Here is a 14,626-nt window from a genome sequence, read left to right on the forward strand (position 1 = left end):
CAGCAAAGGTAGGTATAGTGTTTTTGCACGTGTAACATCACAAAATATGAGCCTAATGTTATAGTTCAAAACTGAATCATTACAAAGTCGTGGTCATTGGATTGAAAAGTAATAAAATTCAGATTTGGCTTTGGGAGGACCTCTGTATCCAAACAACACAATTCCAATTAAATCAAAATCAACCTCTACATTCCAGCTAAAGGCTGCTGGTTTAATTAAAGTGTCTTGTTTTTCAGATAAAGTGTGTTGAGGACATTGCAGGGCTGTGGTCTGTGTCCTCCCCACATTCCTAAGAGTGTCGCCTCCCTACGTCACGCTCCAGCCCATCGCATGAAAGAGCTATCCTCCACCCCACACAGCTGTTAGCAAAAGCAGGAGGGGTCAAGCATGTCCGAGGCCTGCGTGTCTTGTAGTGTGGGAAAATTTGCCTAACTATAGCAATAGATGAATCTAGGCCTGAAGTGAAAGTGAACAAAGCTTAAAAAAACCGACTCAGAGATGCTAACAGGCCTTTCTTCTGTAATAGTCGTAAGTGAAACACGTTTTTTCTTTGACTTTGTAGCTCTAAATTTTTACAGACTAAATTTTAACTATGTCCAGCTATATTTTAGCAGTCAATAAATTTCAATAGACGGCTGAGGAAATTACAATATATACAGATGGGTCACACATTAAAGGATTAACCAACTTGAAGTGTCTTATTAAGGTGTTGTCCCACCACCAGCCTTGAATCAATACTACAAATCTATGAAACTCTAATGTTGGGATGAACACCATTTTTCCTAAAGATGTTCCCTCATTTGATGTTTCTGTGATGATTACAAAGAGCACTGCCTAACATGTTGCTCCACAGTCTCCCATACATTCACAGTTAGATTGAGATCTGCTGACTGTCAAAGCAAAATCCAATGTCATTTTCATCCTTATCAAACATTCCAGTGAGTCTTCATCCCGCTTTGATCTTCCACTTATTTGACCAGTTTTTTTCTTTATTTTGTCAGTAAATGGGATTTGATCGCCATCATACATATTTTTGCTTACTTTCGTATTTTATTTTACCGCATGTACAACAGGTTGAACTCAAGACTACACACTACTTTTTTGATTCTAGCACGTAGCTGCAACACACCCTCTCCACGTGAGCTGAGTAGATGTATCTGCTGATCTTGTGTCACCCTCCCATCTGGACTGAATTATATCTCCACTTTCGAGAAAAAAAATGTTCTCAGAGAGCATTCTTGGCCATCTAGCCTCAGGTTTGGTAATATTGAGTCAGCACTAGAACGGCCAAGGTGCACAACACAGTGGTTAGTCCACCAGCCAATCGTAGCAGTAGTGACAAGCTCCCTCTTTGTATTGCTCTGCAACTTTTCCCTTTGTGCTTCTTCCTTTGCCAGAGTCTGATTGTCACCTACCCTCCTCCCTCCCTCCCTCCCTCTCTGTCTCTGTCTATCTCGCTCTGCCCCCACTGTGCACTACTTAAACAAATTGCTCTCTATCTCTGTCTCTGTGCGAGTGTGTGCTCTGCAGAGGCAGTCGTGTCGGGCGTGTGGAAGTCTCTGGGACATACTGCTTTACAATGAGAAAGGAGGGCAGGTTAATTCAGTGGATCTGGTGGATTGTGGTTGTGCTGGCTTTGTTCTTCCTGGGCTTCATCATAGGTAAGTCATAAGAACAGAACAAAAACTTGAACTGAGCAGAAATGTGAGTCAACAATCCACAACAACCACTGTATGTTCTGCATGTTTGTTTTCAATGAAAAGTCCATTGTTTAACAATATTATGACAATGAAAATAATAGGATAGTTGATCATGTCAAGCATGTAAATGTTAGATACATAACATTAGGAGGTCAAATCATTGTTTTTGAGTTAATTTCTATAAAATATTCTCAGTGCTGTTAAAGCTCAATCTTGAAGGTGTGTGGTTGATGTGTGAGCTTTTAGTTTGCCACCACTCTGACACATTTCACGTCTTTGTGCTCACAGCAGGTTAACACTTCATATCCATAACCACAACTCATTTTAAAATACAATTTCTAACATGATAGGAAGCCTCTAACACAAATGGGTGGTGAAGGTCCCAGGTTATATCCTGCATGTTCCCCCTGCTTTTCATAATTGTTGATTCTTGGAAAATTATCGCATCATTACATCGTATAGTGATGACTATCATCTTAAGTGAACTTACACTGTTGTTGAATTGACTTGCTGTTTGTAGGCTGGTTTGCAAAACCCACACCTCCACATACTGCAAGCAACAGTGCTTCAAGCAAGTATCTGAGGGAGTTTCTGGATGAAATGCAGCCACACCAGATCAGAGAGCACCTCAGGTAAAAAATCACTACCAGCAAACTAAACCTGAAATATCAATTAGTACCTAGACTGTTATCTTGACAACTGTCAGTTAATCTGAAATTTGACATTCACTAAAGCAAGACGAGAATTTCTAAAGTCTGTGGTGTTCCCCCAATTTTTTCATAACACAGGGACTCACTTCTTGGAATGATGTCTGTAAAACTAAACCCCTCTGACTCACCCTTTGAATCATGCTGTGCAGTTAAATGTTGCTGAAACCCACACAACTTTATTTGAATGAATGTCATTTGGTGAGGAGCAAAACAACAACACTGAAGCTGCTTGAGGGGAAGTGAAAACTGGGTGTTACTGGTTACCACTGCATACATGCTGCTAACATGCTAAACATTACATATTCACAAGCTCATGTGCTAATATGCTAAATGTTACAAGCTAAACGTCAGAAGTTTTTAATTTATCCAATGATTTTGCTGGATGGATAAAAAATATATAATGAGCATTACAGGCTCGCAGAGCCACTGGTTTAACTGCAGCTTTAAAGGCCTCACAGAAAACATTTTGACATCTCACAGTATGAAAAGCACAGGTGTAAATAATAAAGTGAATTTTGTAGAATTCATTGCAAAACAATTATTAACACTAAACAGAGTCTCTGTTAAGTGAGTCTCTCCAAAGTCTGCAGGCAGCAGGAATCAGAAGTAATATCCACAGGCTAACAGGTTAACAAAACACCAAGTCTACTGTCTGACTCTGGTACATGAATGAACCCCAAGAAGCCTGTTTGGCTAATGAGCTACAGTTCAGCATGAGCGGAAAGTATAAAGGGACAGAGGGTCTGTTTCAGCATCAGCCAAGTCGAGTCCGGTTGTGTTTGTAGTACTGAAAGCTACACTTCATCACACACCATGGTGGTGACATTTTAACACTGTTGAGGGTTGTAATGCTTTCATTTATATGGCTGACAGTTAGTTTGGTAACATAGAAAACTGAGTAGAATAGGACTTAGAGTGCAGGTATACAGCTATTTCCCAAAGGCAGTGTCTACCAGTGTTAACTCGAGCTTTATGACAAGCTTTCAGAAATACCAAAAATACTCTGTCATTGATTTTAACCGAGCACTAACTGAGTGTATGAACATCTTCATGAACATCTTCATTCCATAGGCACCTCTTACTCCGTCATTCTCTTACAGGAAATTTACACGACTCCCTCACCTGGCTGGTACTGAGCAGAACCTCAAATATGCAGAGCAGATCAAGAAAGAGTGGCAGGAGTTTGGCTTGGACTCAGTGGACATGGTGCCCTACGACGTCCTGTTGTCCTATCCCAACAAATCACAGCCAAATTACATCTCAATAGTTGATCAACTTGGCAATGAGGTACAGTACATGTACAGAGAGAAGACATACGATGACCAAGCTCGTACAAAAAGTGCACAGATAATTTCAGCCTCGTTATAAAATATGTGTCCTGCAAAAACCTCTGTACTTGCTTCTGGTGTCATTATTGTTTGCTCCCATCTATTATAGCATTTAGATGGCAGTCATACCCTGTGGAGAGCCAGTCTAGGTCATGTGTTCACAGTGTGAAATTCATTTTAAAGTACTGTATGTTTACTTTACCGTTGCCAAACATTCTGTTATTTTAACCTATTTTACCACTGTAGCACACTGTGATGAAATGCTCCATTTGCCACACTTACCCCCTGGTGCCTGAAATTTCAAAGGGATTTTGGTTTTCTCTCGCGCATAAATAATAACACTGATTCAGTTCAAACCCCTGACTACCTCTCAGTCTGTTTGGGGAGATAAAGTTGCACAGTGCATTCCCCCCCTCCTCTCCACTTCCACACTGTAAGTCTTCACCACAAAACTGCAAGACAGCTCATTCAAGTCCAAGGTCCTTTTATAGCCCTGTTGTGAGATAAACGTCCTTATGTATCTTGTAAGTGGAGATAATGATAGAGCACAGAGGCAAACAAGGGAAATCAGACCAGGGTTTGCTGTAAGGTCATATTACAGCATGCTGCTAGGATGTAATTAGGTACTTAAACATAATGAGGGTTTACATGTCAACTAATTTAGTAATAGATTTCAGCTGATAAGCATGCAGTGACCCTCACACACAGTAGTGAGGCACAGTAGATAATCAAAGTCCTTCGTTTTCCAGCTGCCAGCAGACCAGGACTGGTATCTGCAAATAATTCACAGAATTTATTTTGGTATTTAGTACTAACAATGTGACCTCATCTACAGAACGAGAGGAAGAACTAAGATCCTTGACCAATACCATGTTTTGAAAATATTACATTACAAATACAAATTCTGCAATGAAAAATTGAAAATGCTGGTTTTTATTCCTGATTAATCAGTCGATTGATTGTTCAGTTTGTTAGCCAGAGCCCACAGTGAGGCCTTTTTTTTTTTTGACCAACTTTTGGACACACTATAACTAATAACTAAAATTATTAAATCAATAACAGAGAAAAGCTGTCTTGAACTGTTTGGGAGCTGAAGTATAAAGACGCCTGAAAATATAATAAACAAGTAAAGTAAGTTTCAACGCATTTCACAGTGAGAATGTAAACTTAATTAAATTTAATCTCACCTCATTTCATATCACTCTCTCAGGTTTTTAACACGTCCTTGGCGGAACCGGTTCCAGAGGGTTATGAAGATGTTTCAGACATTGTGCCTCCATACAGCGCCTTCTCTGCCAAGGGACAACCTGAGGTACACACACGCGCACACACACACACACAAACACACACTAATCATAATAGTGACAGTGATGTTTAAGTAGTTTCCAGTGCAGCACTAAAAGCAAGCAGTTTATGTGGATTTTAAACATCATCCAGCCTAATCTTCATCTATCTGATGAGCTGTCTCTCCCTCCAGGGTGATTTGGTTTATGTCAACTATGGTCGCACAGAAGACTTCTTCCAGTTGGAGAGGGAAATGGGTATCAATGTAACCGGGAAGATTGTCATTGTCAGATACGGGAAAGTATTCAGAGGCAATAAGGTTAGTAAAGGTTTCGGTCAGAACTCCACATGAAATCTCAGTTAAATCATTCTGTTGGTCACTAAGTGCTGCAACTAACAGGAACTGATCCAGATGGTTAAAATGCTGGTGATCATTGATCCTCTCCAGCTCATTCACAGATTTTCAGGTCTGATCGAAGCTCTGGTGTAGAAGCATTTCAAAATATTTTCACAATCTTGGGTATCTTTTAATTATCATAATTTGTCATGACTCCACTCAGACGAAACAGACAGCAATAAATTACATTTGTCTCACGGCTCTGTCTGTCTTCGTCTCTCCACCAGGTGAAGAACGCCATATTAGCCGGAGCAAAGGGGATCATCATGTTCTCAGACCCTGCAGACTACTGGGCTAATGGAGTCCAGGTGGGGTATTCTGCATAATTTAAACCAGAATATTATTTAATTTATTTGTGGATTATGAAACTGTGTGTGTGTTTCTATGTAACTGCTGTTGTTAATATAGAAAAGTTTGAATGTATCTTGGACAACACTGATTCAATGATTGGCCTTTAAACAAGCCTTGTATTAGTGGCAGAGTATACAAAAATAACTTTAGCACTGTTACATGTGTTTGCGCGTGTACAGCCTTACCCTGATGGCTGGAACCTGCCCGGTGGAGGAGCTCAGAGAGGAAATGTTCTCAACCTGAACGGGGTTGGAGACCCACTCACACCAGGGTACCCCGCTAAAGGTGAGTATGTCTCTGCGCTTGTACATGTGTTAGAGACTAAATGGGTTTATACGTGTGTAAGTTTATCCAACATAGCTCTGTCTGCTCCCTCACAGAATACACCTACAGATCCAGCCTTGAGGACGGAGTGGGACTTCCCAAGATTCCCGTGCATCCAATAGGCTTCCATGATGCCATTCACTTGCTAAAGTACAAAACTTTCTTTTCTTTTCTGACTCTTCATAATGTTTAGTTTTATGCAGCACAGTGCTATTTTAACTTAACTTGGATTTGGAATTTAGGGCAAGAAACTAAAATTTTTATTCGGGTCCCTGAATAAAATGAGGAAGCTGATTTATATTATTTACAGAAAATGTGAATTATTTACCATTCAACAGGAACATGGGAGGACAGATTCCACCCAACAACTGGAAAGGAGGTCTGAATGTCTCTTACAGGATTGGACCAGGCTTCACTGATGACTTCAAGAGCCAGTAAGTGCTTTTGAGAAGCTTTCTGTACAATGTCAAAGTGACCGATTGTGTCTTTGTCACCCTGCGATAATGTGATTCCATCCTCCATCTTTTTTCAAAACGAACCTCTTTCCTCTCCAGTCAATAGTCTCTTCTCTGCAGCTTCACTGCTGTCTACATTCTCTGCTCTAGTGTTTGGATGGGCTCTCCCTCTTTTGTTGCTCCTCTTCTCTCGCTCAGCTTTAATGACCCAGTGGCAAGTGGCCAACAGAAGCACAATGGAGGCCCTTGTAGCTTCTGTTTGTGAGGGACTTACATACACATCCAAACACATACAGGCTTCACAAATCAAGCATGTGGTATGCACCCATATGCAACAATAACACAGAGGTTTGGGGGTTAAGGAGGGGGGGGGGGGGTTCAGCAGCAGCAACCCCCCATAACAACAAATAAAATCAGCTCTGTGTTATTCTCGTTTATTATTCTGTAGAGCTGAAATTTAGGTTGGAAAACAGCTGATAAAGGAATTGTATGCTGCAGCTTGACAGCATTTGATCTCTATTCCCTGCATCCCTCTTCTCTGTTCTCTTTTGTTTGTTTGTCTATGTCTGTCATTGCATGAGGTAAACACACTGAGAATGTTTCTGAGGCTGCTGTGCATCATAAATACAAATACAAAAACGCTCATCTTTCCCCACTTTCTCTCTCCAATTCCTGCTCACATCAGTCATTTCCCACAAACTCTTTTCATCTGTTTCTTCTCTGTCTCTTCACACGACTTTGAATCTCTTTCTTTCCCCAGTGTGTATCCCTCACTCCTTAATGATCTGTCTTTCCCAGGAAGGTGCGTATGAATATCCACACTAACAACCAGGTAACTAGGATCTACAACGTCATTGGCAGGATTAGAGGAGCTCTGGAGCCAGGTACCGAGACCCAACCTGCCCCAACCCTCCATTCAGGGTTTCTGCAACATTTTACACACAACTAACACATGCGAGTAACATTAATAATGCCAGTATGGACACTAATACTGACACAATTATCTGTTTAAATGCTGCACTTTTGATACAAACTGTTAAGCAATACAGTTTCTTAAGCACTTCAATGTTAAAAAACAACATCAAATGAACTATGAAATAGGATAGAAATTCTCTAACTCCTCTTTCAACATGTGTTTGTGTGTGTGTAGACAGGTATGTGATCCTGGGGGGGCACCGGGATGCCTGGGTCTTTGGAGGAATTGATCCCATGTCTGGGGCTGCAGTGGTCCATGAAACTGTCAGGAGTGCTGGCAGGCTGCTCAGTAAAGGTACGAGTCTGCAGTTGAGTGAATAAATGAATAATGTTGTTAACAGTCAGTTCAGTGTGTGTGTGTGTGTGTGTGTGTGTGGTGTGTAGGCTGGAGGCCGAGGAGGACTATAATATTTGCCAGCTGGGATGCAGAGGAGTTTGGACTGCTGGGATCTACAGAATGGGCAGAGGTACCATATACATTGTCAGACACACACACACAACCACACACACACACACACACACACACACACACACACACACACACACACACACACACACACACACACACACACACACACACACACACACACACACACACACACACACACACATATTCACTTCACTTTATCCTTCTCAACAGGACAACGCCAAGCTGCTGCAGGAAAGAGCTGTGGCCTACATCAATGCAGACTCTGCCATAGAGGGTGAGTGTGTTTATGTGTGCAGCTCAATGTTCTCAATAAATTATAGACAGTGTAAAGGCTGAATTTGTTTTGATATGATTTGCATGCGTTCAATTTCCAGGCATGTATACACTGCGGGTTGACTGCACCCCGTCTCTGCACACTTTGGTGTATGACCTCACCAAGCAGGTAAGCAGATTTATAAACAAAACAACGCTGTATGCGAAAGTGTTTCTCTTATTCCAGTCTTTCTTTCCACCTTGCTTTTGTCTCCTTCTTCCTGGGTTTGCGTGTAGATAGCCAGTCCAGAAGAAGGAGAGGAGGGAGTTTCTCTGTATGAGAGCTGGCATAAGAGGGACAACTGGACGAATGACCGTGATGCACCCAGGTACAAAGCATCACCATCAGAGGCTTGTTTGGATCAGAGAGAGGGTGTTCATAAACTAACAGCGAAACATAAGCAATAAAATAAAAGGAAGATGCTGAACTGAGAAGTTAAGACAACCAGGTCATAACTGAGGAGAGCGTTGGGTTTAAAGCAAGTTTGGAATGTAAAATGTGTGTTGTGGGTTTGTTTTAGTTAATCAATTAAAAATAAACCATATTTGATTGATCAAGACATTAATCAATTAATCAGTCTGATGTTGACTCTGGTGTACTGCAGGATCAGTAAACTGGGCTCAGGCAGTGATTTTGAGGCCTATTTCATCCGTCTGGGAATCGCTGCAGGCAGAGCCAGATACACCAAGAACAAGGTATGTTTTATACAGACTCCCGGTGAATCATAAAATACTGTATTTATATGGAGTAGTGTGCATGTTTGAATGTTACTGTTTGTGTACATGCATGTGTTTACAGCTTCTGTGTGTTATGTTGTTACATGCGTCTGTTTGAGCCTAATCCTGTCTATAATGTCTATAATCATTTATCATTGTGTGTTTTGACTTAAGGGTGAGTTAAGGTGAGAGTAAGAAGAAGTAAGAAGTAAAGCTTTCTGTCTCCATGGAATTAACTCCTTCCTTGTGTGTGTATGTGCATTCAGAAAACAGAGCGTTACAGCAGTTATCCAGTCTATCACAGCGTGTACGAAACCTTCGAGATCGTGGAGAAGTTTTACGACCCTTCCTTCAGGCGGCTTCGGGCAGTAGCTCAGGTGAGAGGTGGGCTCATATTCCTGCTGGCAGATTCCCAGCTGCTCCCTCTCAATGCCGACCAGTACGCCCACTCACTGAGGAAGTACGCACAGAGCATCGCACAGCTGGCGCAGAAGCACCCAGAGGAGATGGAGATGTACGAGGTGTCATTTGGTGAGTTGATTCTGGTCACTGTGCGCTCAGTCTGTGGTGAGTTTAAGTATAGTTCAAATGTTTAAACAGGTCTTTACCTAACATTTAGTCTCTGTCTCCAGATTCCCTGTTTTCTGCAGTGGAGAACTTCACTGTTGCAGCCAGGGATTTCCATGAGCGCCTGCAGACTCTCAACAGAGCAGAGTATGAGTGTGTTTAACGTTTCATACATTTTCAGTGTCTAAGCAGAAACTTTGGAATACGTGTTTCTATCTGTAATTAAATATATATATGTGTGTGTGTGTGTGTGTGTGTGTGTACGTGTGTGCGTGTGCGTGTGCGTGTGTGTGTGTGTGTGTGTGCCCTTCAGTCCTCTGCAGGTACGTATCATGAACGATCAGCTCATGTATCTGGAGAGAGCCTTTACAGACCCCCTGGGCTTACCCGGTAGACCCTTCTACAGGTTAGTCTCACACACTCTCTCTTGCTCACTCACACATTTTCTCCCACTTGGTTTTACATGTGACAGGCAGGCGTCGTACTTGACTACTGCAACCACTAGTTAGCAGTGTCTTACAGTGGTAAGATGAAACTCTACACCATATTGTGCAGTGTTTGTTTATTAAATGCTTGTTATCTCTCTCATGCATTTTTAATTTAAGCCTAGGTGAGCACTGTTTTATCAGCAGACCTAGTTTTTTGCAGCCGATAAGAGGCAGACTGTGAGACAGGCATTTTTATCAAACGATAGGTGAAGATAAAGAACCTTCTCTGGTGAAACACTCACCTCAGAGGGTAACACATCCTCTTTAAAACTGTGCGTGCTGCTGTGAAAATGCACCCGTAGTGGAATATATGAATTCTACTCCAGCGTGTCTGTGCTTTGCATCAGGAAAGATGATTTTACCTCCAGTACATTCTTTAACACAACACCCTCTTCTCCATTTCAGACATGTGATTTTTGCTCCCAGCAGCCATAATAAATACGCAGGGGAGTCTTTCCCTGGGATCTATGATGCATTGTTTGACATTGAGAACTCAGCTGACCCAGAGAAGGCCTGGGAGGAAGTCAAGCGTCAAATCAGCATTGCAGCATTCACCGTTCACGCTGCCGCTATGACCCTGACACCACCTGCATGAAGGACGCACAAAAGGTTTCAAGCCATGTGACTGAACTGTCGACTGATTATTATTTTAGAACACAAAAATGTGAAAAGGAGGAATAAACTACTCAACACACACAGCGATGGACAATCCGTCATGTTCCAGGAACAGAAATTCAGTATATCTCTGAGCACCACTACCAGAATACAACTTACTTTACTCTTGGTTTCTGGTTTGTGATGGCGCTAATAATAATTTATGTTTTGGTTTGGTTTTTGTTTGTTTGTTTTTTGTTGTTTTGTTGTTGTTGTTTTTTCTTTTTGTTGTTGCTGTTTTGTAATGATCGTTTCTGGCTACAAACCAGCCAAATAAAATCAACCCGTCCTTTACATTTGGGCGGAAAACATCATTATTTTATTATATCCATATTGATATTTTTAATAAATTACTTTCCTTAAAGGAACACAAGACCAGGGAGTACAACAAAGTTTAATGACAAACCTGCATGAAACCAGATTTCTGCTGAAGGACAGACAGTTTACTGTTTCTATCTTTAAAATGTTTGGTTGAGTTGTTAAAATCATGGCACACAGGGACGTCATCATGAGGCAACAAAGAAAAGGGAGAACACTGTAAAATAAGGGGAAAGAGAAAATATGCTGGGCAAACAGACTTAAACCTTCATTAAAGCTACAGTAATTTGCCAGTATTACTGTCTGAGACAAAAGGACTGGGGATACAAAGGTGATGCCAGAGGAGACAATGCTCAAACATGAAGAGGTCTGACTGAACGACGGAGGCACCTATGAACGGCTCAGAAACAGTGAACTGAAAATGCACACAGGTAGGAAGGGAGGGTTGAGGTAGCTAATCCTGTGGGAGGGAGGGCAGGTCCAGCCGGGCCCACGTGATTGGCTCAGCCTTCTTCAGAGACACCTCCATCTTTGCAGCCATCAGGTTCACCACGCTGCTTTTCACCTCCACAGCCTGACAGGAGGAAGAGGGGGAAAGAGTCTCTTTGTCTAAAAAACACACTTTAGGTTAAGGTTTCTCTCTGGAGACGGTCGCTCTCTCGTTCTTCTGCATCTTTGTTAGTTTGTTTGTTTGTTTGCTTTCTTCATACTTTTTTTATTTGAGGACATCAAGATTTAAACTTTGACTTTATAAACCAGTATATGAAGATAGGCGAGGACTAAGAGAGAGGGGTATGACCTGCACAAAGCTCACAGGTAGTCCTTGTCTTTCCTGATTGTACCACAGGAGGGCGCCACAGTCAGAACTTTCCAAATTCTACTCCTGATAAACTACTGTATGTACTGATAGGTGTACACTTACCCCCCATAAACTGATCTTCAGTTCAAACTCTTTATCTCCCTCAAACACCACATGTATGTTCACCTGGAACAACCACAGACACACAGCAGAGTTATACTGACATGTGAGGGAGTGAGAGGACATATGAGAGGGAAAGTATGTGTGTATATGATAACAAGTGTGTGCTGTTATGTCTGCATGCTTTTGCATGTTTTTACCGTGGTGCTGTTGGCCTCCACGTAGCTGAGCTCTGGTAAGGAGTTCTTGGCGTACATGGAAATGATGACCTGACTGCCTGTCTGGTGCCAGAATTTAATACAGAAGAATTTAAAGGATACTAAGTAAAAACATTTATCTCACTCCCTATCCCTGTCTATTATTGACTCCCTATCTCACCATTTTTCATTTTCTTTTTTCTTTCATTCCTTTCCTGTTGGAAACCTGGCTTCCATAACTACCATAGACCATCATTATTCAACATTTCATGGTTCCAATCATCTCAAATGTGATGACTTGCTGTTTTCCTTGTTTATTGAAGGTGTCACTGTGGATCTGGATCATTGTGAAAGACATTTTCTTAAGTTTTACAAACCAAACAATCGATAACTGATGACCCAGGCTGCAAAGACTTGGACCCAAATGCAGACTCTGCGACTCAAGGATCAGGTCAAAAGGCTTTATTGCCACCCAAAGGTTCAAACAAAAGTCATTGTAGTACTTGATACTAGTGGCAGGCAGGTATACAGGTGAATAAGAGGCTGAATTTCAGGAGGCAGCAGAGTAGGCTGAGGACTAGGTTGACACAAAGGGGTCTTGAAAAGAGCGGACAGAGTGTGGATAGTCTCCTTCCAGAGTGTGGAGGTATAACCAGCTGTGCAGACTGACAGTGGGATGGCAGGAACTCCTGAGGCACAAATAAGACAGACTAAGTTTAGAACGGGAGGTTAACTTAAAAAGCAATACTTTCAAACAAAAGTCAAAGTCGGTCAACAATTCTACCAGGCAGGATGACGGACAAACGGGCAAAGAGTAGAGTGAAGCAGCAGTCTTACATGGTCACAGGAAGTAGGTGGACTGATGACAGGATTCCAAACAGGTGTGCAGGGGAGTTGGCGGGAAAAAGTCTCGTTCTTCTGCATCTTTGTTAGTTTGCTTGTTTGTTTGCTTTCTTCATACTTTTTTTATTTGAGGACATCAAGATTTAAACTTTGACTTTATAAGGTTGACACAAAGGGGTCTTGAAAAGAGCGGACAGAGTGTGGATAGTCTCCTTCCAGAGTGTGGAGGTATAACCAGCTGTGCAGACTGACAGTGGGATGGCAGGAACTCCTGAGGCACAAATAAGACAGACTAAGTTTAGAACGGGAGGTTAACTTAAAAAGCAATACTTTCAAACAAAAGTCAAAGTCGGTCAACAATTCTACCAGGCAAGATGACGGACAAACGGGCAAAGAGTAGAGTGAAGCAGCAGTCTTAAATGGTCACAGGAAGTAGGTGGACTGATGACAGGATTCCAAACAGGTGTGCAGGGGAGTTGGCGGGAAAAAGTCTCGTTCTTCTGCATCTTTGTTAGTTTGCTTGTTTGTTTGCTTTCTTCATACTTTTTTTATTTGAGGACATCAAGATTTAAACTTTGAAAAGAGACGTCCCTATGCTCTGTCCAATCCAGAACACACAAAGAGGAAGAACAGAGAGTGGAGAAAAGGCCCTGCCTACTCCTAACAGTAGCTCAATCAAAAAAATGATCAGGATATTGACCCATGATGAAAATAATTACAGCCTCACACAAAATAGCCATAGCTGAAAACTAGATGCAACAGTAAAATGCTGTTTAAACATAAGTACAATTGTAACAGTAATCTAAAGATATGATGCATAATACGTTGTATAAAAATCACTGGGGGACATTTTTCTGCATTAATTTTACTTTCACTTGTAATTTAGTATTTTTATAGTGTGGTATTAGTGCTCTAATTAAGGATCTTAATAATTCCTCTGCCACTGATTGTTACTGACATAAAAAGTATTTATCACATCCATGTACACTGGATCAAGCTACAGTACAGCACTTTAGATTAACCTGTAAGAAGTATACTAATCTTGTGAGTACATTACACTCTACCATTGAATCCTGTTTCATGTCTGACACGTTAACCAAAACCAATGTTTTAATGCAGACCTGCATTTATGTATATCTCTATATCTCAATGAGAATGCTACCTGGTTAAATAAAGGTAAAAGAAAATGAAAAACATTCTGTGTGTCTTGTTGATAAAGTACAGCATTTCCTGTATAACACAGTATATAATAGAAGCTTTTTCTCCTGCATCCTGGTTGCGTGACTAGCACATATTTACATGCTGTATGTAAAAACTGAAGCAGATATTTGCTTTTTATTGCTTGAACATCCTGTCTGACTGTTATGTCTCAGAATTTGGATTTGCATGTGGTTTGTGGAAACAGGGAGTTGCTCTCTGTTGCTTTTGGGGAACATGGAAAACGCTTTCAGTTAATTTAAAAATGGGTAGCATTTCCTGTTGTCAACATTAAATTAAAGGGAAGACAGAAACAATACAAGATGTTTAGAAATACCTCGCTCAAATAAACCTTTTTTCCACAAAGTCAGTGTAGTAGGTCCATCTGCAATCATGATTTAATTGAAAGCCGCAGCATAGCCAGAAAATGGACTGAAGTTTGGACCTCAGTCTTTAAGCC

At 41.3% G+C, this 14,626-nt stretch overlaps 1 protein-coding gene across 1 annotated transcript; it reads left to right on the forward strand.

Moving 5' to 3' along the window:
- The first annotated feature begins 1,563 nt into the window (after positions 1 to 1,563).
- naalad2 (N-acetylated alpha-linked acidic dipeptidase 2) lies at positions 1,564 to 10,944 on the forward strand. Its single transcript, XM_041046336.1, has 20 exons — positions 1,564 to 1,661; positions 2,221 to 2,332; positions 3,511 to 3,697; positions 4,949 to 5,050; positions 5,216 to 5,341; positions 5,647 to 5,727; positions 5,950 to 6,055; positions 6,151 to 6,244; positions 6,433 to 6,528; positions 7,348 to 7,433; positions 7,700 to 7,819; positions 7,909 to 7,991; positions 8,165 to 8,228; positions 8,329 to 8,396; positions 8,504 to 8,595; positions 8,872 to 8,962; positions 9,250 to 9,514; positions 9,616 to 9,697; positions 9,864 to 9,956; positions 10,444 to 10,944. The coding sequence occupies exons 1-20, from the start codon at positions 1,580 to 1,582 to the stop codon at positions 10,631 to 10,633; spliced, it is 2,220 nt and encodes a 739-aa protein (XP_040902270.1). The 5' UTR covers positions 1,564 to 1,579; the 3' UTR covers positions 10,634 to 10,944.
- Positions 10,945 to 14,626: the final 3,682 nt, after the last annotated feature.

This window comes from Toxotes jaculatrix, chromosome 9, assembly GCF_017976425.1.
Source record: "Toxotes jaculatrix isolate fToxJac2 chromosome 9, fToxJac2.pri, whole genome shotgun sequence".
Taxonomy (NCBI): domain Eukaryota; kingdom Metazoa; phylum Chordata; class Actinopteri; family Toxotidae; genus Toxotes; species Toxotes jaculatrix.